Source organism: Takifugu flavidus, chromosome 7 (genome assembly GCF_003711565.1).
Source record: "Takifugu flavidus isolate HTHZ2018 chromosome 7, ASM371156v2, whole genome shotgun sequence".
Lineage (NCBI taxonomy): Eukaryota > Metazoa > Chordata > Actinopteri > Tetraodontiformes > Tetraodontidae > Takifugu > Takifugu flavidus.
This window is the reverse complement of record NC_079526.1, coordinates 13,390,975-13,415,522: the sequence shown is the minus strand read 5'-3', so window position 1 is coordinate 13,415,522 and position 24,548 is coordinate 13,390,975. Positions and strand designations below refer to the sequence as shown.

Sequence of the window (24,548 nt, the reverse complement as noted above, 5' to 3'; positions counted from 1 at the left end):
TTCATTTTAAAAAAAAACTCTTACTGGCGTTGAGTGATTATTTTACTCCATTTCATGCTACTTCGAATGCTTATTTTGTATGTGTTTGTCGACTGAACTTGAATTAAATGTCTGATTGACTGAATATTTCTCTGCACAATTTTAGGGTGTTTTAATCGCCGAAAATTGTAAATGCGAATATTACACCAGCAAATGTATGCAATATCAATGTAGTATTAATAGCTTCTTTCTGGCAGTGTATACCGCATATGATTGTATGCATTGTCTGTATAGTTGAATGTTGTTGATTTGGTGTTTGATCTGAGAGAAACTGGAGTTGAATCAATCAATCAGTCGTTATTTATGTAGCGTCTGTTACAATCAAAATTGTTTCTAGGCGCTTTACAGAATCCCAGGGCTTGACCCCCAACAAGCAAAAGTGGCAGTGACAGTGGCATTTAATTTGTAAGTAAAAAAAAGAATTCCAGGATTTGCTACAGGAAATTAATGGGGGCAATCCGTTGCAGACGTGACTTCACGTATTAGTTTAAAGAACTACAAAAATGGCTCCACTCACTGGGCTATTGGGCCTAAAACGCAAGACCGTCCTTGGATATGCCTGATATTTAAAAATATTAATCTGAAAGATTTAATTATTTTATAAGAATAAAATTACTCTTATTGTTTTCACTTAAATTTATAAATCTACTATGATGCACAAGGGTCTTTGCAGTTTGAGCAGTTTTATTGGATCTGTTGATGTTTTGACGATGTTTAACAGGCGATGTCGCCAGTCAATGGGCCTTCAAGCAGGAAAAACCGCCAACTTCTGCTGCGCCAAGTCGTCAGATACAGTTGGGAAGGATAGTGTGAAAATTATAGTCATTTTACAGTTGGAATGAGTCTCCCGGGTAAGTCTACTACGCCTCACACGCCGTTAAATGTCTAAGAATCTTTATTTTGGTTAAGTGCGTTTTCACTAACGGCGTGCTCCCTGTTTCCTCCTCCCACTTTTTCACTGCACCGTTTTGACCCAATTTTGTCGCTGTTGTCTGCGAAATACTGGCAACACCGGTTTAATGTTTTCTATATGGTAAAGAGTAACACAGTGTAACCATTCCTCTGGTTTAGATGGTACTTTCTGTGGTGAGATTTGATTGTTTTTTTTAATTTGCACGGAGTCTAAGAAAGCAAGAAAAGCACTAGTAAGTTAGCCTTTAGCGTGCTAACGTAAACGTTATATAATGCGGTGTGTAGTAGTTTATCGAGCAGGAATGAATCAAACGGGGTTGTTTGAATGTAATTTAGCCACATCCTTTGGTCGTAGCTGGGCAAAATGCCAGGATGATCTTGGTGTACTTTCGTTTCTACTGAACAGCGCAGAATGTGAGTCAGAGCTGTATTTCCATGTCTTTCCAGTGGGTGGCGCTCTTGCATCCGTGTAGAACAGCCCCGCTGATCAGAGATGCCCGGCCTGCAAGGTGAAAATGTGGTGGCGGCTTTGGGGAGCCCCGTTAGACGGAATAAACTCTCTCTCAAGTTCCTCCAGAGGAAAGAAACCAAACGGGCTCTAGATTTCTCCGAATCCCAAGCAGATGAGCCGAAAGCGGTTGACTCACTGGAGCCCGAGCCCAGGTGGGTCTGTGTTCCTGCCTTATTGGTCGTCCTGGATAGTTAGAAATATCAGCCTCTGTCATTATTTATACAGAAATACATTTTAGACACAACTGAATGATTACCAAGCGTGATTACAGTTGAAAATGACTGTTCTTCCCGGTCCAGCCCCTGTGACCAGGTGGTCCCGGGTCCGTCTCCATGTCCAGCCTCGCCTGGCTTTCTGCTGCCATCAGAAAAGAGGGAGACCCTGGTTCCATTCGTGGGCCTCAACAACCTCGGCAACACCTGCTACTTGAACAGTGTCTTACAGGTGGGTGGCAGGTTGTATTTAGCCACCTGTTGAAACAGCGTTTGTGGCTGTTGGTTGTAGAGGTTTATTTGGAATCGTGACTAATGACTGACATCCACCGCTGTTGCAGGTGCTCTACTACTGCCCAGGGCTCAGAGACGGCGTGAAGAAACTGCATAAACTGTCCAAAAAGAAAGCAAAGTCGCAGAAAGAAGAGGAGAAAAATGAACAGGTTATTGCTTTCCTGGTGTCGTCGCTGCTCATGTTACTGTGTCCTGACTTTAGCTGTGGTTTGGTTTAACTGATTATCAGATGACCAATACATTTCAGTCATTGGTTTGTGCGTCCTTCTCCCAGACGGCAGAGGTCACGGAGGATTTGCCACCGCAGGTGGAGCTCCTGGCGAGCTTCAACAGCTTGATTATCTCCATCGAGCAGCTCCAGTCTGGTTTCCTGCTGAACCCCGACAGCTTCGGGGACGAACTCGCCACTCCTCCTCGGAAGATCCTCCACACGCTCAGGTGACAATGTGCTCATGTTTCATTTATTGGTGGGAAACTCAAGTGGAATAACACGATGTACACAAGTCAGCATGGTTATTTCGCTTTATAAATATGATGCATTTCCATGTTTTTCTGACCCAACTAATTGCTGAAGGTGTGTGTGTTGCAGACAACTAAACCCCATGTATGAAGGTTATCTCCAGCACGATGCCCAGGAGGTGCTGCAGTGCATCCTGGGATACATCCAAGAGGCTTGTGATACCATCAGGAAAGAGCAGGGGTTGAACAGGGACAAGACAGCAACCGAGGTGAAACATGAGGATGAAAACACAGTAGCAGAACCCAAGAGTTCCACAGAAGATGAGAACCAAGTGGGCAGCAAGAGAAAGAGCGACACAGAGGTGGGAAACGCCAAAAAGAAGCCAAAATCTGTGGACGCGAAGAAATCTGAGGCAGAGGAAGAAGTAAGGAACAAGCCTGTCACTCGGTCCAAAAGACGGTCGTCCAGCGACGTGATGGTGAGCACACGAGAGGCGGAGGATGCCGGGACGAAGAAGCTCCATAAGGAGGAAGAAGCGGAGAGTGACGGCGAGGCAAAAGGCGACAAAACCTCCAAACGAAAGAAGAAAACCAAAATGAGCTGGCTGAGGCCGTCTGGGAAACAACCCAGCATCTTCTCCAAGTTCCGCCGCCTGGGGAAGATCAGCTGCACCACTGCGAAGCTCCCAAACAAACCAGAGCAGGAAAACGGGCTCGGCGAGGGTCAGAGGTCAAGTGAGGAGGCCAGTGAAGAGACCCCTCCTCAGAACATGGCCGCACTCAAGAACGCCGGCAGATGTCAGGGTGCGGCCCTTTATCTTTACTAGTGTTACACTCCTAACATAAATGGACAGAGGTGTAATATAGAGGTGTTTATTTTGACATCACTTTGTTTACAATGTTTTTCCGCCCCACGCGTGATGATGATCGGCTCCTCTGTTCTGTTTCCTCCCCAACACAGACGGCCTGGATCTGATGGAGACCTTGTTCCAGGGTCAGCTGGTTCTCAGGACTCGCTGCCTGGAGTGTGAGAGCTTCACAGAGAGGAGAGAAGACTTTCAGGACATCAGCGTCCCGGTGCTGGACGACTCGCCCAGCAGCCCGGGGGACTTCTCTTCAGGTGGGGCTGTATTTTATTCATTTAGAATAAGATTGGCTTCCAAAACTCACAAACTCTGGTGCGGACCCTCGTTAAACCTGTCAACCGTTGTTTAATGAGCTTTAGAATCCTAGAACTGTTCCTGTCCGTTGACGAATGCCCCATCAGCAACTCTCTCTCCTCTTCAGTGTCCCCGGATCCAAAGCCAGAGCTGAAGACCCTGACCTGGGCCATCGGGCAGTTTGCCTCCGTGGAGCGCATCGTCGGGGAGGACAAATACTTCTGCGAGACCTGCCGTCATTACACAGAAGCGGAGAGGAGTCTCCTGTTTGACAAAACTCCTGAAGTCATCACCATCCACCTCAAACGCTTCTCCGCCAACAGCTTAGAGTGAGTGGACGTCAAAGGGACGGAATGTTCCTCAGACCTGACGGGATGTGTAGGATTCAGGTTTTAATGTGGACAAACGTCTTCAGCTCACATGTTTCACGTCCGCCCCACCTCCCAGTAACGTACCCGTCTGTTTCTGTCTCAGGTTGGACCCCTACGCTGGGCTGTCCAAGGTGAACACCCCCTTGCAGACCCCCCTGAGCCTGTCCCTGGAGGAGTGGTGCACGCAGCCCTCGGCCGCACAGGGGCAGCACTACCGCCTCTTCGCCGTCATCATGCACAGCGGCGTCACCATCGGCAGCGGCCACTACACCGCCTACGTCCGCATGAGCGACCTGAGCGACGTCAAGCTGAGGCCAGCGGACGGCCCGGAGTCCGAGGAGGAGGAGGAGGAGAGCAAACCCGCGCCCGCCAAGAAAGACGAGCTCCCGAGCTACGACGACGGAGAGGTGTCGTTTAACCTGAACAGGAGAGGCTTGAGTTTGGCCGGTGGGAAAACGGGAGGCAAGAAGCTGTCCGAGGGGGGGGTGGGACTCCTGGGAGGCCAGAGGAGTTTGTCCAGTTATCAACTGGGAACCAGCAACGCGCACCCGGAGAAAGCGGCCAGCGCCGAGGGCCCCAAACGGAGGAAAACCATCAGCCTGAGCCAAAACCCTGAAGCGGGACTGAAGAAAGAGCCCGGGGTGGGAGAGGAGGCCCCCGCCAGCAGCTGTGGCCCAGCGGGGGCCACGGAGCAGCGGGCGCTGGACCACCTCCTCCAGTACGAAGGCAAGTGGCTGCTGTTCGACGACTGCGAGGTGCGTCTGTTCCAGGAGGAGGACTTCCTGAGAGCCTGCTCCCCCGAGACCTGCTCCTCGTCCACGCCGTACCTGCTGTTCTACAGACGCGTGGCCGAGCCGGCGCCCAGCAGAGCCGGCGCCGGGGCCGCCGCACAGGGCCGGAAATACTGACCCCCCCCAGCCAGGATCTGGGCTTTTTTATTTTTTTACATGCCAGGGATGAATTTCTTTTTTCTGGGGGGATCATTTTTGATAATCTTTAATGCCTCCTCCTCTCGTGGTTTCTGAGTGAACGTGGTTCTTTTTTACCATTTGGGAAAAGCACTTTTGGAATGAAAAATCTGGAACGTTTTTCTAGGAAATTCACTTGGATGAGTGGACGGGCTGCATTTCCAGACACGTTGGTATCAATGAACGCCAAAGTCTGTTGAATTTCCCCAAACATTCAGGACACAGCCCCCCCCCCCCCCCTTCCCACCCTCTGCAGGGTTCCTTTCCCTGCATCCCATCGACTGCACTGGTTTTCCCTTCTAGTAACGCCGGAGGCTGGAATTTATGCTATGCAGATAAAGTTTGAACCGTTGACGTTTTCTAGTTCCCAACGCAGAACATTTTGAAAAGGTGATTTTCATCCAAGCTGTATATTTGAATTATCTCTCCTAATGCCCCCCCCCTCCCCCCTCCCTATATGAACAGTCTTTTAACAGCAGGTTTAATACTGAGAACTGAACCAACGGGTTAAAGGTGCCAGTGGCTGACCCTTCCTGCCCTGGTGCCACGTCCTTATGGCGTATAAGCTAGCTGCAGATGTGCAACATCAGTCGTCAGTATCCATCTCAGGGCTCAACGTTGGCATCAGCAGGTGGAGTCACTCTGGGGAGACCATCCATCCATCATCCATCCATCCATCCATCCATCCATCCATCCATCATCCATCATCCATCCATCCATCCATCCATCCGACTCCGCTCGGCCCGTTCCCATCACAAAATAAGCTCAGCCCCAGGAATCCATCCATCCTCCCCAGCTGTTCTCCTTCGGGGCACCCGGGCTGCTGACTGGGTCCCAGACCCGTTTCTGTACATAAGCTTTGTGTATATAAATATATTCCAACGATTCGGATCATAAAACTGAAAATCAGGGATTTTTTTTCCCCCGACGCTCAATACGAATATGTAGCAGTGATCCAAAGTTCTGCAGAGCCCGTTGGGCTGGTATTATAGATTTAGCTGGTTTTTTTACCCTGGGATTTAAAGGATTCCGGCTGGTTTTCTGGCCACGGCCGCTCCGTCATGAGCTCCACGCTATGCACAATAAAGTTTTTACCTTCACTCGTCTTTTTCCACCTTTCTCCCCCCACCCGAACACAACACGCCAGATTCCGAGCGTACCCCAACGCAACATTAAAATATTTATTTAGTAAAATATTTAAACAAAACTACAGAAAATTATACAAGGATGTTCCCAACGTCAGAACAATCTTTGAAGCTAGAAATAATAAAAGCATCACGATAAATAACGGTACCTTTTTTTTTCCCCCTCGTACATGTTTGGGTTGTAAAATGCGTTGCTACGTAATAAAAAAGTGCACACATGAAAATGAATACAGATTATTTGGACACGTAATAATACATTATTAAAAAGGGACACCTTGACCTTTGGAATTGGACCGTTCCTGCTTTGAGACAATCATTTGGCACTGGAACTAAAAGGGCTCTCAGAGCGTTCTCTCTCTTCATTGGCTCGTTTTGTTGCGTCCGACATTCTTAATTGGCTTCGTTTCGAAGGTTGCATAGGGATAAAATACTAGGACTTTTTCTCCCGGGACATAAAAGGAAGTCTCGGTCCAAAGGCCAAGGTGTCGCCTGGTCTGACTTGTTCTTCTCCGACTGTAACAGCTCGTCTGTAAACAAATTAAGACACTGGAATGACGTACCGACCTGGCGGGACTCCTCTATTTACACCCCATAATAAATTAATATTGCAGTTTCTGCTGTGTGTGCTCGCGCCTCCATTCTTCCTCAGATGTCGAGCTTACGGAGACTCAACCTGCTGAAGGAATCTCTGGAAAAGAGAAGAACAAAGACGGGATTCACTCACACAGGAAGTGGCGTTCTGCTGCTCGTCTGCCGCCTGACGTTCAATTCCGTTAAAACCTTTGAGCATAATGAGACGAGACGCCGAGGACGAATGCGGGGTTCCCAGTGTGATCCCGGTGGAAACAACCCCACTGGTTTCTTTTGGAAATCTCGGAATGATCTTAATTCTACAGGTCTGATTGGTTACAGGATTGTAGATCAGTGGGAACCGCACGTATTAAAGGGACAGTCCGTCCAAAAATGAAAGTTCCCTCTATTCCACATGTTGATGGAGGTTCTCCAGCCTGGCGTCCCCCCCCCCCCACATCAACACTGAATAGATAAAGTTCCTTTTCTGGGTGGACGTCCTCTTTAATACACAACAGAGGACAGAGACTCGGGATGCCACAACCAGTCCCAAACTACCTTGTCAAGCTGTCCGTTTGCTGCGGGATGGTTGTTTTTTTTTTAGCCCAACAGAAAAAATGAAAACGAGCAGAAATTAATATGCGAGCCTGACCTGAAGCCACGCCCCCCCAGCTGCCTCCTCCTACCTGTGCGAGTTGACCTGCAGCACAGGTTTATAAAGCTGAGGGATCTTCCTGTTGATGAGGGGCTGCAGCGCCTCCTTCAGGCGGTGGTAGTTCCTCTCCAGCTCCCTCTGGTACTCCTTCTGGTCCGGCCCGATCAGGCTCTTGTTCTTACGCAGGGCGTCCTCACACCTGTCGAGCAGGTGCCCACGGTGAACTAGCAGAGCCTCACACCATAACGGCGGTTTAAATGACCCACGGTACCTTTTGGTGAAGTCTTTGAAGCAGAGCCGCAGCTTGTTGTGGTGCCTGTACAGCTTCGGATCGCTGGGAATCTCCGACAGGAAGACCTGAGCCACTTCCAAAGGACCCTGAAGAGCAGGGAGCAGCTTTAACACTCTGCTTTATTCCAGTCAATATTCCCAGCTATTCCCCCCCCTTCACCTGGTTGACGGTGGTTCCCACCGATCCCTGCAGGACCATCTGCAGCATCTTGGCGTCGGCCGGGTCCTGGTGCGTGGCGAAGGCCAGCTCCTGAGTCTTCTTCTGCATGTCCTCTATGGCCACCTCGATGGGCGTGGAGATAATCTGGGGGAGGGGGGGGGGGGCTTTTTTAGAGGGCAGCTTTAGCGAGTGAACACTGCGGCTTGGGTGGGACGGCACCTCCTCCTTGTGGATGATGTTGATGCGCGTCTTGATGTACGGGAAGGCGTGGGACGTGGTGAGGATGGTCTTGCGCTTGTACTGCTCGTGCAGGTCCCCGTGCGCCCGCCCGTCCAGCGTGAAGGGGGTGCAGTAGACGAAGCGCCGGAGGTTGTAGTTCTTGTCGAAGTAAGTGATGCGGTCCTTCATTTCGTAGGTGTCGAAGTACGGCTCCACGTACGTGATCTGGACGAAGGCCTGCGGAACGGGACGGTTCGTGAGCCCCCTGTGCTGAGCGGCAGAGCGGGACCGCTTCGCCTACGACCCACCTTGTTTGGGTCCAGCTTGCACTTGTCCACTGGGTTTGAGTCCTTGATGACCTCCACCTGGTCCTCTCCAAAGCGCTCCCCATAAAAACCCTGCAAAGACCGGAGAGACCCGCATTAAATTGGGAAAAGTCCAAGCGCAAAGATTCCGGATCATCGTGCGTTCACCTCCAGCCTGTGAGAGATCTCTGCCAGCTTGGTGATGGCCGGCTCCTTGTACACAAACTCCTGCTCGTCCAGGTCGCCAAATTTTGAGCCGTAAAAGCCGACTCTAAAGTACGTACCAAACATCCTCTTTCCGTCCTGCGAGCAGGAGAGAAACGGGGTGAATTATATTCCAGGTGAAAGTGCTCCAATAAAGAAGAAACCTGTTACGCCCCGGATTCATTGGTGATTATCTGACCAAACATTGGTCACCAGTGAACTCCTCAGCACAACAGGTTTAATCTTATAGACTTACACACAGTTATCATCCAAATATTTGAGTCTACCAATTCCTAATTTATAGGGGTTGACTTTGAAATGAAAGTATCAACCAATAACTCAAAATTAGTCTGGAATCATAATGTCCGTGCTATCGCATCAATTACAAGAGGCTATTTATTATTTTAGAATTTGTTCCACTACAAAAGACAATGCCACCTTATTACGCTCACTCATTATTCCATACAGGATTTTACCGCCTCTAAATTCTTCATTCTGTTTCTAAAACAAATCATTCCTAAAAATTGAAAGGTTAAAAACTCTCCAAAGACCTCTGTGAGCACAACCACACTCCAAACCAATAAAATAAACTTTAGATCCCAGCCAGAGCACCAAGATCACTACATTACACTGTTTTATTTTTAAAAAATGTGAAGAAATAGGAGCCAGAGAGAAGCAGCGGTTAGGATCTTCTGATTTCAGGTTGAAGGCGATCTTTAAAAAATTATTATTAAGAAAAAAACAGGTAAATAAATAAATGGAAAACTAAAAGAGGCCCTGAAAACTCGGAACTTACCACAAGACACAATTAAGTAAAGTGGGGAGGAAGGGTCGGCAACCAGGGAAATCAAAAAGGAGAAAACAGAACAAATTTAATGAGGATTCTTCCTCTCCAGAATATCAAAAACAACACAAACCAACACATAAAAGCTAAAAGAGATCCAACAGGAACTGGTTGTGGAGGGCATGCAAAGATAAGATGGCAAAAAAACCCAAACTCCACAACCATCAAAAGCAACATGCACTTTCAGTGCATTTCCAAAAGATCAGGTTCATGCAACAAACCATGAAAACTGATGTTAATACGGTTAAAAAAGACCAAAATGGGTGAAAACAAACAGGGGTCGATTTAGTTAAAAACAACAGGTAGGATGGAGTTAATACCAATAAATCAAGTAATCCCCAGATTACTGAGTGAAACGAAAAGGAATCAAAATGGGAATTTGGTTTGAGCCTGGACCCGCTGAGCGTCTGCGACAGCTCGTTTAGAAACTGTCCGAGAATCAAAGCTGCTCTTCAAATGAAAACAAGGTGCTGAAATCGAGCCCTGTGGGTGAACATGGGTGATGAAGAGTGACGGTCGGTCCGCCAGCGAGGGCGCTTTGCCCGGCGGACGGACGGACAGACAGACAAGGAGAACGGGGACGTTTGTGCTGTGCACGTGATGCACGAGACGTCTGTCGTTAGCGCCACGCACTGTGGCTCCCATGCACAGCCTGCAGACGCCGTCACGCTACAGAAACAAGCTCCCGTGGAGCGTTATGAAAGGAAGGCGGGGGGGGGGGGGGTGAGAGGGGAAGATGGTGATGTTGCCGCGTTCGCAGTGAGTGTCCCCGGCCGGGGGGGCAGACAGCTGTGCATTGTCTGCAGATGTTAACTGTTTGGATGTGTGTCACAAAGCAAAGAGAGCGCCTGGATGCTAGCACATCAAAAGATGAGGGTAAATAAAAACGACAGATAGACGAGCAGGGCCAAGGAACTGTTCAGCCACCTACCTCCCAGCCAGTACTCTGTGTGACAAAGAGAATACAGGACAAGTGAACCACAACAGACACACACACACACACACACACGGACAGTGTGGCATCTACACACTGTTGTTTTACAGCAAGGAAACTGAAGATAATCCCGATTTCTGGTGAATGCGGTGAACAGCGCAACAGAACTCTACAACACAAACCAAAGGCACTTCCTTGGTCAGCACGGAGTGTTTGTGAGGACTGTTGCTCTGCTCACCGGGCGACTGGAACCTTTCCCACACTGCAGCTTCACCTCAACTGTCACTTTAAAAAACAACACTCCCCCCCCACATCTCAGGCCTCAACACACTCTGCAATAAATAAGCATGCGAGCTTAAACAAATACACCAGAAGTAAAATGAAGAATACCAATGTCATGCAAAGCTGCCAAACATTTGGGGGGGGGCTTTTTTCCAATGTTGCTTTTACTGCTACTCAATCCAGGGGGGTGAGGGAAGCCTCAGAGGAATCTCATAGTTAAAACAAACCAGAAGGTTCTTGCAGCACAACAAAGGTCTCTTGTTGATCATAAACAACCATCAACAGTGCACCAAAAATATGGGAAAATGCAAAACACACATTGATCTTGTACATTCAGCGTTGGCGGACGAGCTCCGAGTGTGATGAGGTGACCTGGTGAGCAGCGCGTTTACCTGATGTACGATTTTGCTGAATGCTTCCTGTAGTTTACCATGAATGGTGGCTAGCTTCTTGGCGTCCCTGTTGGCTTCGTGGATAGGGATGAGGACCTTGTACACTTCATTTACGGCCTCGTACATGCCCGCCTGGAGAGGAGATCGAGGAAAACCAACAAACACTAAAGCGGTTGCCTCAAATTAGCCCAAAGAGATGCTGGATTTCCTTTACCACCAGGTCTCACCATAGAGAAGGAAGCAGCCGCCTGCTCCAGGAGGCCCACAAGGCCGATCTCCGTGAAGTATTTCCCTGAGCATATGCCCTCCTCGTCTGGTGACACCACATCATCAGAGACGGCGGATTCCTCCAGCACGTTGGAGGAAATATGCTGCACACACACACACACAGACAGTACAAATGGGTCCACTCCGTCATGCTCATAGGCGAGGGCACTTCTCTCCTCACCTGGAAGGTGACGCAGCCCACGGGCAGATACTTGCGGTCCTCGAGCATGCTCAGGTATTCTGCGACCAGAGCGGCGCTGTGAACCAGACACTGAGCCGCCTCGGCGTGGTTGTTCCTCTCCGAGTGTTTACCAGCCATGTTCTGGAGCCACGTCAGGCGCAGGTCAGGTGACGTCTGGTAACCCTTAGCAATCCTACCGAAGGAAAAACAGGCGCCGTTTATAAAGACGATCCGATTTTAGATCAGAGCTAAAGGTGTTTGATGAAATCTGCATGGATTTTGTACCTGTACATCAGATCTATTAGCATTTCGGGGTCTTCCTGGTGCTCCTTCATCTTGACGGTGTCAGACAGGATCATGTGTAGATTAAAGACCAGGTCCTGAACCTGGTGATGGAGCACAAATGGATCGACCATGTGTCAGCCAGTCAGCAGTATTCTAACAGCGTGATGGACGACCAGCCGGCCGTCGGACCATAAATCTGTACCTGGTCTGGGAATGTGGTCTCTCTCAGCTCCAAGTCTTCTTCTGCGTAGGTGAGGATGGTCTTCAGGGAGCGACGTAAGAACTCCTCGTTAAAATTTTGAGACGTCCCCACCAGGGATGAAAGCGACATGGTCACCTGCATCTTCACTCTTGCAAAGTTCTAAAAACGAGTAGGAAAATGCAGAAACCGTCACAAAAAGTCACAGACGACAAAGTGCTGGATGTGGCGGATCAACGAGGAGGCAGCGTTTGGCCTTTCAGCTGTGATACTTACGTTGCCGATCTCAAAGTTTTGCCTCATGAGCAGGTAGAGCGACGCGCTGGCGTGGGCTCTGATGATGCTGATGCTGCTGCTGCAGCTCCTCAACAGCCTCAGGCACAGGTCAGCACACTGCTCGGTCTCCTCCTCAAACAGCAGCTCAGGAAACTGCAAAAGCAGAGAGAAGTCAACCCCACATGCCTAGATAAACGCCAGAACACTGAGGAAATGGTTCACATTTGATCCAAGGCCACCCTCACCTTCGATACCAGTGCCCTCTGGGTGGCAAAGCAGTGCTGGAGGTAGAGGGCGCTCTGGTTGCAGGCCATGCTGTGGAGCAGCACCTTCAGGACGCCACCGAGGACGCTCTCCTTCGACTCTGTCACAGACACCGTCTGCAATAAAAAGAAAAAAAAAAAACACTTTGTATCAGATCACAGATTTAAAGAGCGATGCGTATTTATATGTTGCATTTATTCCTCTTCACAAACCTGCACAACAATCTCCAAGGTGTCCAGGATAATCAGGTTGGCCTCAGTTGCAAGATTTCCATCGATGAGTGCTTCATGTTCCAGCTCTGCTCTGGTCCTACAATGAAAGTGACAGAAGGTTTAATCAAACTTGCCTTTTTTTAAAACAATCATTTTTAATATATCCTTTCTTCAGCAGAGGGGTTGGAAGCTCGGAGTTATAAAAGGTAAACAGCTACAGAATTATCAAAGGTTGTTTGACATAGAAACTTACAAATATATCACATATTTCACACATTAGGACAAAAAGAGCATTTATGTTGTGTTATTTTATATGAAAAACCCCAAACAAGAAGCAAACTGGTTAAAAAGCAGAGCAGACCCACTGCAACCACTACCAAGCCCCAATCAGGCAGTGTTACCAAGACAGGAGGGATGGGATGGGAAGGGTTCGGGAGCTGGATGGGGGGGGACCAGGAGCAAGGGGCCTCTGTCAGTGCATTCATGTGCATATATGAGCTTATGGAACTAAACTAGGGAGGAAATGACTCCTGAAGTGGGCGCGTCAGACCCTGGAATAATTAACACTGGTCACCAAAGTTCGTTGGGAAATCCTGCATGTTCTGAAACTTGAGATTTATGATGTTAATCACAGAGAAACCTGATAAAAATGCCAAAATGCTCACAAGCATGTGAATACACCATAAACGAGAACCGGAGACAGGGGGAAATTCAAACGGAGCACAAATCAAATGGGGACCATACAGTACCTGACTGATCTGTGACCCCTATATAAACACAGCAACGTGAGAGAACACAGAAGTTAACAGAAAACAAAGAGTGGAGCTCAAGTTTAAAAAATGACAAACTGTTTAAGGCGATGAGAAACAGCGATCTTTGATTAAATAGAATGAATAAGCTGGAATTTTTTTGCGGTTACATAAATCCAGTGAAACAATGATGAAAATGAATGATGAAAGCAAACTGGCAGGGAGATGATTAGCATTTATGAGCAGATGATTCAGACGGATAATGATGATGTGCTCTGATGAACAATGGAACGTTTAAATTTGGAATCTTTTTTTGGTCCTTACTCAGATGTGATATTAGTATCAAATTTATTCATTTAATTTATTCAAACAGATCCTTGAAAAACAAATCACCATGTGAAATTCTGTTTTCAGTTTTTTTCAACTGTACAAGTGAGTCAGGGGATTATAAAATGAGCACATTCTGCTATTTAGGCATCATGAATTGTGCATAATTTTCTTTGCTGCTTTTAGAAATGAGGTGAAGTACGTTCAAAACAGCATTTAAATGTGCAGTATAGCAGCATTTGCGGTGTAAGACATACGCAATCATATTTATGTGCGTTGTACAACAAAAATAGAGCCCAGAACAGAAAAAGAGGAGCTTTTTTTTAGTTTGTTCTGTGACATTTAATAAACCATTAAAAGTGAAACAGAATGTGCATACTTGTCCATCTTTTCATTATTTTGCCTCCAGTGGGTCATGTCCTTTCTCCAGCGTAGATTCTCCTGACTGCCGAAGGCACTGCCAGATGGACTCCGTTCTAAATGGTGCAAAGGGATTATTTACTTTTTATGAGGGTGGTAATGAGGGTAAAATATGACTTCTGGAAGCTAAATGGTTACAACAGCATCTGCTGTACCTTACTCAAAAGGTCATTTTGAGGAATTTCTTTGGAATTTCTGTAATCCCCGCCCCCAATAAAAAATATCTCTATATTTTAAAAATGTACATGCTGTTGGACTAGTGCCCCCACCTAGCTGCCCTCTGCTGCGTCGCACCATCTCCTGTCTGGCCCCGATGCTGCCCAGTATGGCCTCCTCCAGCTTGGCCTTCATGTCTTTGGACTTCTTAAAAGTTAAGCTGTTCATTCTTTCGAACGCCTTCTTTCCCTGCATGGTGAACACAACATGGGCCTTGTATCCAAGAGGCAGAGGGTGAAATGACAAAGAGCACAGTGGGAAAGTTATTTACATCACAGCACTCAGCCAGAAAATACAGGTTAGTAGAGGCGAAAGAAATGGAAGCCCAAAAAGAAAACTGACTGCACTGCATGTATGCTTGAAACACACATGAGTAAAGGCATGTTTATGGAAAGCAGGAGGTTGCTGGTGTTTTATCAGCACATTTAATAGCCAAAGCATATCAGCACAGAAGCTACTGTTGCTAACTGCACGAGTTAGCGCAAGAGCGTCGACACAAGAAACGGCGGTTCTACCTTGTACTCAAAGCAAGAGACACAGAGGAAGAGGAGATCCAGCAGGCGGTTCAACTGTGACACAGACAAATCTGTGAACCATTTCTGTAACACCATCTCATCAGCATTCTTCAGTACCCACAGCAGACAGATGAGAAGACTGCGACTTGACTCGGCCGTGAAGCTACCGTGTTGACGACTCGCCTGGACGTTGGCGGGGGAGCAAACGACCACGAAATGAGAGAAACGTCTACGAACCTGGCTCCTTGTGTGTTTTCTAATTTAAACGCAACTCCACTAACTACAAGAATTACCTGCGAGTTCAGCAAGAAGCTACTCGGTCGAGATATAGGGGAAGCGGTGGCGGTTCCCGCTATTGCCATGGCAACAGTCTGGCTGATTAGGCTGTTAGCCTCACCTTCAGCGTCTTCACCACTGCAGCCCACTGCTGCACCCTGCGGACAGCCTGGCCGTCCCCACTGGTTATGGGACTCTAGCGAGTCACAGAGAGAGATATTTTCAGTCAATAAGAAAGAACAACAATGTTTACAGGAGCCCATAATATTTACCTGAAAAGTCATAGAGTTGTGGTAGCGTTTCCATGACGATGCCAATGAGGGGCAGGTAAAGCATGGCGACCCTGGCCTTCACCTCAGGGTCAGCATAGCGTGGGTCAGAGTCATGGCTGGACAGGAGGTTGTGAACGACGCTGACCACTTTTTTATGGAGGCCAAACATCCTATAATGACAAGAAGACAGACAGAAATAAACAAGACTGCCTTTTAAATCCATTTTCGTAGAAGAAATTTGGGTACCGACCCTTCATTTTCAGGGTCCAATATTACAGACAGTTCAGACAGCACCAGTCCAGCCAGAAAGTGCTGTTCCCTGAAGGGGGCAGACAGCTCAAACATATTGGCTATCTTTTGGTCCTGGACATGTGTGGAGAAACCAGAACTCTGAGGACAGAAGAGGAACATCAACACGTTTAGACGGAACATGATGCGACTATACTAACTGCTGGAAAATTTATTCCACAAAATTACCGACAATTAAATTGTTATTCTTAATCATCACACTCGACTAAAATATGAGTCACTTCTACAAGTCTACAAGTATCTATCACAAGTCTGACCTGTGAGGTTGCTGAAGACACAGAGGGTGAAGGTGAGGCGGGTGGGGTGAGCAGACAGCAAGGCAGGTTGAGTGTAACATAATGTTCATGGCTACAAATGATGCGCAGAAAGTCCAGCCTCAGAGACTCCAAGGTTGGGTTCTGCAGAGCATAAAGCTTCGTCGACACCTGGGGAAATAAAATGGAAAGTCTTATTTTTACAGCCTGGACCAAGAAGGGCATCACTGTATCACAGTTGATAGAGAACTCAGATCTGAAAATGTTAATGAACTCTTCAGTTCTCTTCAATAGAGCAAATCTTAAAGTGCAGTGATGTCCGATAATGACAATGAAGCCTACACTGATGATCTGGCTGCCTGATCTCTGCCTATAAAAATTGAATTTGTAAGATTTGGTACACCTCACTATACGCTTGCCTGTTTCCAGTACGCTCTGATTAGGGTGAAGACGAAGCCTCTGTCCATGACCGACAACAAATCGTTGAGGAAGAACGCCAGGCTTGTGTTTAGTCTCTCCACCAGCTCCAGGTCCTGGTAAACAAAAATACAGGAGTTATGTTTATAACAACGTCATAACTTATTGTGGAGGGAACCTTGCTGTTTTCTCACCTTCTGGAAACGAGATACGATGTCACCCGCAATGGTGCTGACCAGGGCTGTGATGTCATCCATGAAGCGTTCGGGGAAACGGTTCTTCCTGGGTGACTCCAAGCGATCAGTGAAGTACAGGTGGTGAATAATGCTCTTCACCTGTGGTAAGGGAGGGAAAAAAGGACCATCTGCTACAAATGCCCATCAAAGTTAGAGCTGTTTTTAGATGTAAGAATGTTTCCCCACCATCAGTTCAAAGAAAAACCAGGCCTGCTGCAGGGCACCTTCTCGGATGCTCCCACTGCTCACCACCCACTGCAGGGCCAGCTCTTCGTGGAACAGCTAAAACAGACGATTAAATCGGAAACACGTGGACAAAATAATGAGGGGGAAGGGAGGACAGACAAGGACAGGAAAATAAAAGGAGACACTGTGAGGGACCAGGAGAATAAAACCCCATCTTAGAATAAAACAGACCTCAAGACATGCTGGGGGGTAAGACATGAAATAATAATAAATGGATTAGACAAAATTCAAGGTTCCAAACAATAAGGGTTAGTTACACCAAAAGGCTTTTAGCGTTGAAAGAAGACTACAGTATTCATCAATACATGGCACCATGTGTGCAACCAACATCAAACACTGTCTGGCTCATTCTACTGGCTCTTTAGAGAACCAGAACTAGAACTGAGCGAGTCTTTTAATAACGATTCTTAAATAATGTTTCAGGTGAGCGGTTAAATGCTCCAAGTGTTTAATACATTTACTGACCAAGCTACCTTCCACTTCACAGAATGTATCGTGGGAAGTTCAGGTAGAGGCAGATGACTGGAGAGTAAATGTGACCTCGATGTCTGAGAGGACATCACAGAGTAGGATGAAAAGTAGCCAGACTGTGCTAACGGTGGTGCTGCATCAAAACCCCTGACACGTCAACAACAAGAGGCAGGTCACTGACATTCAGCATTCAACAAGACTCCACGACCACCAAATACGACATCGATCAATTCAGAGGAACACATCCAGACAAGACAGGTGAGGAGGTGAGCAAATAGGTGGGTAGGGTTTGGCTCCTGCCCCGGTGCAAGTGGCTCTACCTTTTTTGTGGGCAACCGTCCTGTTAATGTTTGCAAGAAACTGGCGCTCTCAGTGTGCGAAGACATGCGATTGCCACAGCGCTCCATGGCCTATGGGTGGGATGAATGGAACGGTGACAATAAGGTTAGTGGAAGAGCAACGAGAGGGTGGGGCTGCACCTAATACCCCAGCACACAGAATGTGTCTACTGGACAACACACAAATGCACAATAAACATTTTCACAGATGAAGACACACGTGGACACAGGACATATCAGTGTAATGCTGTAAATACAATCTAAAACAGCTGGCAGGAGGGATAAAAAAACGGCTAAAAATCATGTAAATACATTCTATGCTGTTTTTCTATTAGTTTCACCAGGTCTTGCTTAAAGTTGCGCAATTTTGTATCCCTCCAAGAAAAATCATGGACATAAAATGATGGTTCATAAGTTATACCAAGTAATATGTCAACAGTGTGAACGAGTCATTTTGTGATAACATAGAATTTATTTTATGCTCTAAATCTAAACAGTATTTAATGTATAAAAGTGAGAATGGCAGAACATCACATGAAGCTGACAGATGTTGCATTAGGACAGGAACACAACGTGCGAGATCATGCAAGCTTTACTAGCTGAGAGGGGAGACGATCAGTTCAACGATGGAAGAATGAAGGTTTTGGTGGGAGAAGGGAGGAAGACACCAATGAGTTAGATCATTTCTAAAAACTACTGACGCTGATCTGATGGGGTTAGTTTTACCACTGCACTTTTTCTCATCAAAAATTTTTGAAAAAGAATAATTAATGAACTGGCACTCAATATATGTTTTCAGTCCATATGTCTTAATGCAAACAGTGAGAAAAAGGTTAGCGTTTGGTATAATCAGTGAGGCGGGATGACTGGCATAAAGCAGTAGTGTCATGTATGATCAATGTATGAGATGATAAGAGGATTATGTTTTCAAGAATATCGTCATATTTTGAAGTTTTGGTCTTTTATGTCTCCGTACTACATAAGTGCTAAATGGGTTTAAACTAATTTGAACGCCTTCATAAACTACAGCAATGTTCATATTAACATACAGTCAAAGAAAGGCATCACTATGACAACACTAATGCAATGATGTCCCCCTTAAAGTACTCTTTAAGGGGGAAAATTATGGCCCAACATTGACAAAGTACACAAAGAAACCAAAACTTCAAGTACAACAATACTCTGTACAAGGTGAAAAGGGTCATTTGGTTTTGCAGTGAGGCAAAGTTGAGGACGGGGTATTCATAAAACCACCTGCATGGTTTCTGGAGCGGACCCAGGGCTGGATCCCCAGGGGGCACTCTTACAGCCCATGGTGTGCACCCACGAGTTGGAGCGGTCTAAGCCCTAGGTGTGCCAAGGTCAAAGGACACAAGGCAGGCAGGAAGCAAGGGAATGAGTGAGCAGCACAGGGGAAGGAGGAGGGAAGGAATATTGACAAGTTAAAGAGGTTCAGAGGCCAGGACGGCTGAAAGATGCCCAAGAACCAAACATGGTTAGCTGTCAAAAAAAAAAATTTGAAAACATCACCACAAAAGGAGCAGTACAAAGGTTCTCTCTGACTTTTGCTCTAAAGGAAATAAGTTCCCCTTCCTCAGAGACAAGAGAAGAAAGGTTTAGTTCAGTATTAGCAAGAAAGGACACATTCATGGAAAAAAGGGCTGCATTCAGTCAATAAACAGGCACTTACTTGGGTTGAATGAAAGAAACATATTAAATGCGAGACAAGACCTAGTGTGTAATATCTCATTCTGATTAAATAAAAAGAAGCTGAGACTCCAAATTCCCCACAAAACCCCCATTTGTTTCTAAAAGGAAAATGACTGGACAGATGTTAATGCCATCTATTGTCTGATGTGGCAATAAACTGAATCTTTTTTTAAAGTCAGGTTGCACAACCTGCACACCCTGATCATTCAGACTGTCTGCTGATGACATCAGGTTGGGGCTAAAATAGAGAGATAAGATGTGCAGGCTTTGTTTACACAGTGTACATACTGTATATTCTACATGTTGAAATAGTCCTATGTACACTGTCACTGTACACGGATTCAGCACAGTCACCTGATAAACCTATCTGAAATCAAAGGAAGCAGTTTGATTGCATTCTTGCTAAATATTTAATACTGACAATAAGATTTACCTTTTTCATGGAGCAGACATATTTTATATTTATGTCTTTTAGAACTAAAAGAATGATGTAAAGTTCCAGTTACGCATATATATATATGTATAGAACTGTTGCCAATGATCATCTTACCTTGCTGCCAATGATGGAGCGGACCTCGTCATCTGGTGACGTGGGTGTTCCGGAGATGTCCGGGTTGCTGTTGCTGAGGCTGCGGGAGCGGTTCAGATTGAGGCTGGCTGGACGAACAGCTGAGCGGGCCATGGTTGCATAATGAACCGAACCTCCCAACCCTCCTGGACCTGAGATGTAAAAAGAAAAGGGCAGTATCTCACTAATAAGCAATTACTACAAGCCAGAGGAACTAAAGTAATAAAATGGCAGCAGATTAAGATTTTAACTACATGAACAGTGACATGGAATGTCTAAAATGACATTCTATACAAAAAAATGCAATGTCTTTCTAATTTAAAGGGAGGACAGACTTAAAATTTACTGTGTTGGGCTTTATATACCTTGTAAAGATGAGTTGGTGTCTTTGTTGAGCAGTCAGAAGACAAAACACAAAGTTATGAAGAAAATGGCAAAAAAAAAAAAAAAATGAATGGAAAAATTAAAAATATGGCAGGTAGGTTTATAATAGACATTCAGTGGAGGCAAGCGAGAATAATGCAAAAGTAGAAAAACAGAAAAGTAGGGAAAGAGTGAAGAAAAAAAAAAGAGTACAGTTCAGAAATCTGAGGAAAATACCTGGAGAGTGTGAGTTGGGGTCAGTGCTGGGCAAGCGGAACACATAGTGGATATACGAGGACAGTAAGCCATTTCGGCCATGCATGTCCTGGCTGGCGTCCAGGTATTTATAGAGCCGGTTTGCAATGGTTGCCATGACTTCGAACGACGCCTGGCCCAGGTTCACTGATCACGAATACAAAGAGGAAGTATAATCAGCAGACAGTGAAAAACAAAAATACAACAAATACAAAGTCACATCAATCACATGCATCCAATAAAAATACATAAAACACCTCAGTCCATCTCTGAATAGAACTGAAGGAAAACATCCAGGCTGCAGTTGCGCATCATGTAAGGAATTACCTATTTGCCCGGCGATGACCGGCGGCCGCACGACCAGCAACACCAGCTTGTCGAGTAGAAGGTGAAGAAATCGGACCACGGGCTCCAGCTGAGCAGAGTTGAGTGCTGCAATGCTGGATTTGAGCTCAGCCTCCAGGTTGTTTTCCATGATCCGCATGTCTCCTATCCTGACCGGGAACATGTGCTCGTCCAGGGCGTGTACCAAGGCAAAGAACTTATCAAGGTACTGGTCCTGGAGAGTGGGAGGGTACAAAAGAGGGGAGAAATGACATTTGCTTGTAAAATACAGATACACAAATACAATAAAGAGTATAGAGAAAGAATTAGCGTTTGTTTTACACAACAAATCCAATGACAAATGTAAGTGTGTACTGTCCTTAGACCTTACAGATGAGATATGAACCTCAGTGTTTGAGATTAGGTCTCAGCATTTAATCAGGAAAGCGGCAACACTTGGTCATGAAACTGTGTTAAATAAGAAGAATGTAGAGTAGAAAGGGTGTCATAGAAGTGGAAGCTTGTTTCTACTTTTCACAAAGTTGGCTCATCATGTTGAAACGGCTAAACTTACTTTGGTACAAGAACGCATGAGAGTTCAGTGAGTTTTATCTGTGCCGGGCACAATGATTAATGGGCACATTAATCTCAGTTTGGCTCCTGGGGACCAGAGGCAGCCCATAGTCAGACCATACAGAGATGGAGTAGGCCCCAGTAAATTACTGGCAAAGCAAGTCTAGCCCAATAATGACCTGGTGCAAGGAAGTAACAACCGTCCAAAATTGAAACACTGTTTGTTACTTGTTGCTCCAAGTAAAATATGCTGTTACAGAGTAGCATTAATTAATGTTTATCACCTCTTTTCCCCCCAAACAGAACTTAAACTACTGCACACAACCTTCTTACCTGAGTGTGAATGGCTGAAACAGTGACCACTTCCACATTAAATACCCCTCGATGGTTGTCCACCCACTTCATTCCCGGGAGAGGAACCTGACGTAACATAAATGCATGGCTCAATTAAAATGAGCAACAAAAATCAGAAATGATGTTAATGACAAAATGGTTTACATACTGAGAGGAGTGTCCTAATACTGTATTGCCTCAAAAGCAAACTCCTAAGCTTTGCTTGTATATAAACCATCACATTTCTACATTTGCTATATTGCTGCAGAATTTGACAAGAATCTATATGGATGCAATTGAACATACAATATAAAATCTGTAAAAAAACAAATAATCCAGCTCACAATGTTTCCAAAAACAATCTATACTGTTAAAATTGATTTTATCCTTAATCTAATATTGGTTTAAATTAATATTGGGTTGTTTCTTGGGCCACAATAAATCTTAAAAAGAAATCTTTTCACACAACTTATTTGAAAGCAGACAAAGAATTTGATTATCTTACATCAGGTGAGAGCACAGAATATGATTGTGGGGGTTTTTCCAGAGATACAGGCAAGCAGAAGTGTCCTGTTCTCAGGCGCCCGTTCTGCAGCATGGGGATCCACTGCACAAAACAGAGGACACAGAATACAGCAAATGGAATCAGGTCACATGTATTGTACATTCAAACTTCCCCAGAGATGTACAGCAGCAGCGCAATGATTAAAATGCTAAATGAAAATGCCTCGTGCCCCCCCCTCCCCGGTGAGCAGCTGTTTCAGTGGCCGTTACCTACCGTGTATCCCACAGGGGTCTCCAACGGCGTATTCTGCTTTTGCTGGCAGCTGACGTGATAAAAAGTGAAGAGAATGTGGTGGTGATCCGACAGTGAGGCGGGAAGTTTAATCTTGACCTCATCGTGAAAATCTGGGGATCTGTTGGCAAAAAGAGGTGGCAATTTTGTAGTATAAGGTTGCTTGATTTGATTTGACGGATTAGGCGAAAGAAAAAAAAATACAACTAGAAAACAACTGCATCAGGTTCTTTTTCAAAAATCAACTACGCACAAACGGTGAAGAATGTTTCAATTCCGTTTAGACTTTGCCTTTAAAACACCATTTCTGAGAGGTCAGGGAATGAAAAATAATAAAAAATAAATAAATAAATACCATACCGGTTATGATAGACCACAGAAGTGTAGGCTTCCTTGGCAAAATCTCCACAGCTGGACTTCCCAAATATTACCGGCAGTGCGTTGTTTGGGTCCTCGCCGTTCATAAATTGCACTTTGACTGTGATGTTGCGGGCAGATCCTTGGCGATTGGCGAAGTTTAGACTCTGCGGGTACACGTACAGAAGATTCCTGAAAGTGAACCACAGAAAACATGATGAGTTATAGATGCCATCTTTATTTCTACTCCAATTAGATTCTCAATCAGTATAACACCAGATATGTCAAAATGTACCCATTTGAGTTTATTTATCAGGGTCCATTTTTCACGTAAGTCTTGATTTCACATCACGTTCTGACCAGTTAAATTTTACTGGGATACCAGTGACTCCTAAAGATATCATGCAAAAAATAAAATCAGAATAGTTTGACCCAGTTAAAGCAGAGTTACATCAGATCCTTCAAACTGACAGTTGTGAGATCAAGGCCACCAAACCAGTTAAAACTTAGTCCTATTGGTAAATACAGGGGGGTTGTCCAGGTGATAACAGCGGGAGGAGCGGCAACATAAGAGGCACATGCTGCCCTTGACAGAAATATCAACTTGTCACAAATAAATTTCAATTTATATGGCTGGCAACAACAAATCTAAATGGCGTACTTTAACCCAGTCAACCAATCACTCATAGACAACAATCTTAAAATGGATAAAGATAAACCTGACTCTGATTCATAGATATTAACTTGTATGACTAAAACTAACTGGGGGCCTTTGTATCCACCATGGTACTTTGGTTGTAACCAAAAGTAAAGCACTGGTTACTAGTACACAACTAAAAGGGGAGGAAGCATCAAATTAGGATATGTAACGTAACCCGGGATCAGCAGAGAAACCACAATGACGGGATCAAGTCTGTGGGGGGTGGCCCCGCAGAGACTGCAGCTGGAAACACAGCCAATAAGACAACGTGGGAACCAAAGAGTTTTTTAATGCTGTTATGTCTTGACGATTCTAAAATAAAGCTCTGCATGTCCTAGATGTCAGCACACATCAGTGCACAAAAATGTCTGTGATGCAGATGCGCGTTTCGCTTGTCACAAATTATGGGGATGCTGGATGTGTGCAGAAAAAGCACAGGTTGGCAGTCAACAAATTAAACTAAAATAATTCCAATTGCATTTCGAAAACAAGTGTTAAATGAAAATAATGTTTATACAGTCGTCGCTGTCATTCCTTAAAACCGTGTAAGGCCGCCTACATACTTCAGCCCAAAACACACATGAATAAGGATGTGAAACAGCACTGTTTTTGTCTCAGACTTCTCCAGTTCCTCAGAGACACTTTTGTTTACATGTACCATTGAGAGACGCCACGAAGCATGGGAAGAAAAAAAAATCTGGCCAATAAAACAACAACCATGAGTACAGACTGTGAAACCCTGCCAGCATTATTCACGCAGAAGCCCAACCCAGGTGACAGACCCCCCCATGCTGAGATACGTGGGGGTGGGTGGGGTAGGGATGCTGTTGCGGGGCTGATTCAGCAGGATTCTTAATCAAATCCAGGAACATTAATTGCTTGCTGCGCTATCAATCAGGGAGGCGTTACCAG

The 24,548-nt window shown here is 45.7% G+C and overlaps 2 protein-coding genes across 24 annotated transcripts in view; one reads left to right on the top strand and one right to left on the bottom strand.

The window, feature by feature from the left end:
- The first annotated feature begins 733 nt into the window (after positions 1-733).
- usp1 (ubiquitin specific peptidase 1) lies at positions 734-6,026 on the top strand. Of its 2 annotated transcripts, none has more exons than XM_057037350.1 (9): positions 734-890; positions 1,399-1,614; positions 1,762-1,906; positions 2,016-2,117; positions 2,243-2,406; positions 2,558-3,231; positions 3,389-3,547; positions 3,715-3,916; positions 4,062-6,026. In XM_057037350.1, the coding sequence occupies exons 2-9, from the start codon at positions 1,445-1,447 to the stop codon at positions 4,864-4,866; spliced, it is 2,421 nt and encodes an 806-aa protein (XP_056893330.1). In that variant the 5' UTR covers positions 734-890; positions 1,399-1,444; the 3' UTR covers positions 4,867-6,026. The 2 variants fall into 2 exon arrangements, with proteins under 2 accessions (XP_056893330.1, XP_056893331.1); XM_057037351.1 differs by lacking the exon at positions 734-890 and adding an exon at positions 1,014-1,125.
- A 57-nt stretch (positions 6,027-6,083) lies between these two features.
- Positions 6,084-24,548, bottom strand: part of dock7 (dedicator of cytokinesis 7) — a 28,690-nt gene continuing 10,225 nt past the window's right edge. Inside the window, exons 15-52 of one of the 22 annotated variants that reach the window (XM_057037335.1) lie at positions 22,940-23,128; positions 22,562-22,700; positions 22,289-22,390; positions 21,784-21,870; positions 20,881-21,112; positions 20,536-20,700; positions 20,301-20,321; positions 19,918-20,087; positions 18,912-19,004; positions 17,640-17,729; positions 16,789-16,884; positions 16,561-16,701; positions 16,369-16,482; positions 15,953-16,120; positions 15,637-15,776; positions 15,387-15,556; positions 15,132-15,310; positions 14,839-15,021; positions 14,377-14,536; positions 14,067-14,163; positions 13,361-13,378; positions 12,612-12,708; positions 12,381-12,515; positions 12,136-12,288; positions 11,863-12,021; positions 11,661-11,761; positions 11,376-11,568; positions 11,155-11,298; positions 10,928-11,059; positions 10,251-10,265; positions 8,440-8,565; positions 8,275-8,364; positions 7,967-8,203; positions 7,748-7,891; positions 7,568-7,674; positions 7,328-7,495; positions 7,200-7,219; positions 6,084-6,759 (exon numbers count right to left, since the gene is read on the bottom strand). In XM_057037335.1, coding sequence (XP_056893315.1) covers positions 7,204-7,219; positions 7,328-7,495; positions 7,568-7,674; positions 7,748-7,891; positions 7,967-8,203; positions 8,275-8,364; positions 8,440-8,565; positions 10,251-10,265; positions 10,928-11,059; positions 11,155-11,298; positions 11,376-11,568; positions 11,661-11,761; positions 11,863-12,021; positions 12,136-12,288; positions 12,381-12,515; positions 12,612-12,708; positions 13,361-13,378; positions 14,067-14,163; positions 14,377-14,536; positions 14,839-15,021; positions 15,132-15,310; positions 15,387-15,556; positions 15,637-15,776; positions 15,953-16,120; positions 16,369-16,482; positions 16,561-16,701; positions 16,789-16,884; positions 17,640-17,729; positions 18,912-19,004; positions 19,918-20,087; positions 20,301-20,321; positions 20,536-20,700; positions 20,881-21,112; positions 21,784-21,870; positions 22,289-22,390; positions 22,562-22,700; positions 22,940-23,128 — 4,771 coding nt within the window. In that variant the 3' untranslated portion in view covers positions 6,084-6,759; positions 7,200-7,203. Of the gene's footprint in view, positions 6,760-7,199; positions 7,220-7,327; positions 7,496-7,567; positions 7,675-7,747; positions 7,892-7,966; positions 8,204-8,274; positions 8,365-8,439; positions 8,575-10,250; positions 10,266-10,927; positions 11,060-11,154; positions 11,299-11,375; positions 11,569-11,660; positions 11,762-11,862; positions 12,022-12,135; positions 12,289-12,380; positions 12,516-12,611; positions 12,709-13,360; positions 13,379-14,066; positions 14,164-14,376; positions 14,537-14,838; positions 15,022-15,131; positions 15,311-15,386; positions 15,557-15,636; positions 15,777-15,952; positions 16,121-16,368; positions 16,483-16,560; positions 16,702-16,788; positions 16,885-17,639; positions 17,730-18,911; positions 19,005-19,917; positions 20,088-20,300; positions 20,322-20,535; positions 20,701-20,880; positions 21,113-21,783; positions 21,871-22,288; positions 22,391-22,561; positions 22,701-22,939; positions 23,129-24,548 lie in introns of all 22 variants that reach the window. The other 21 variants (XM_057037327.1, XM_057037333.1, XM_057037329.1 and 18 more) reach the window with 21 other exon arrangements.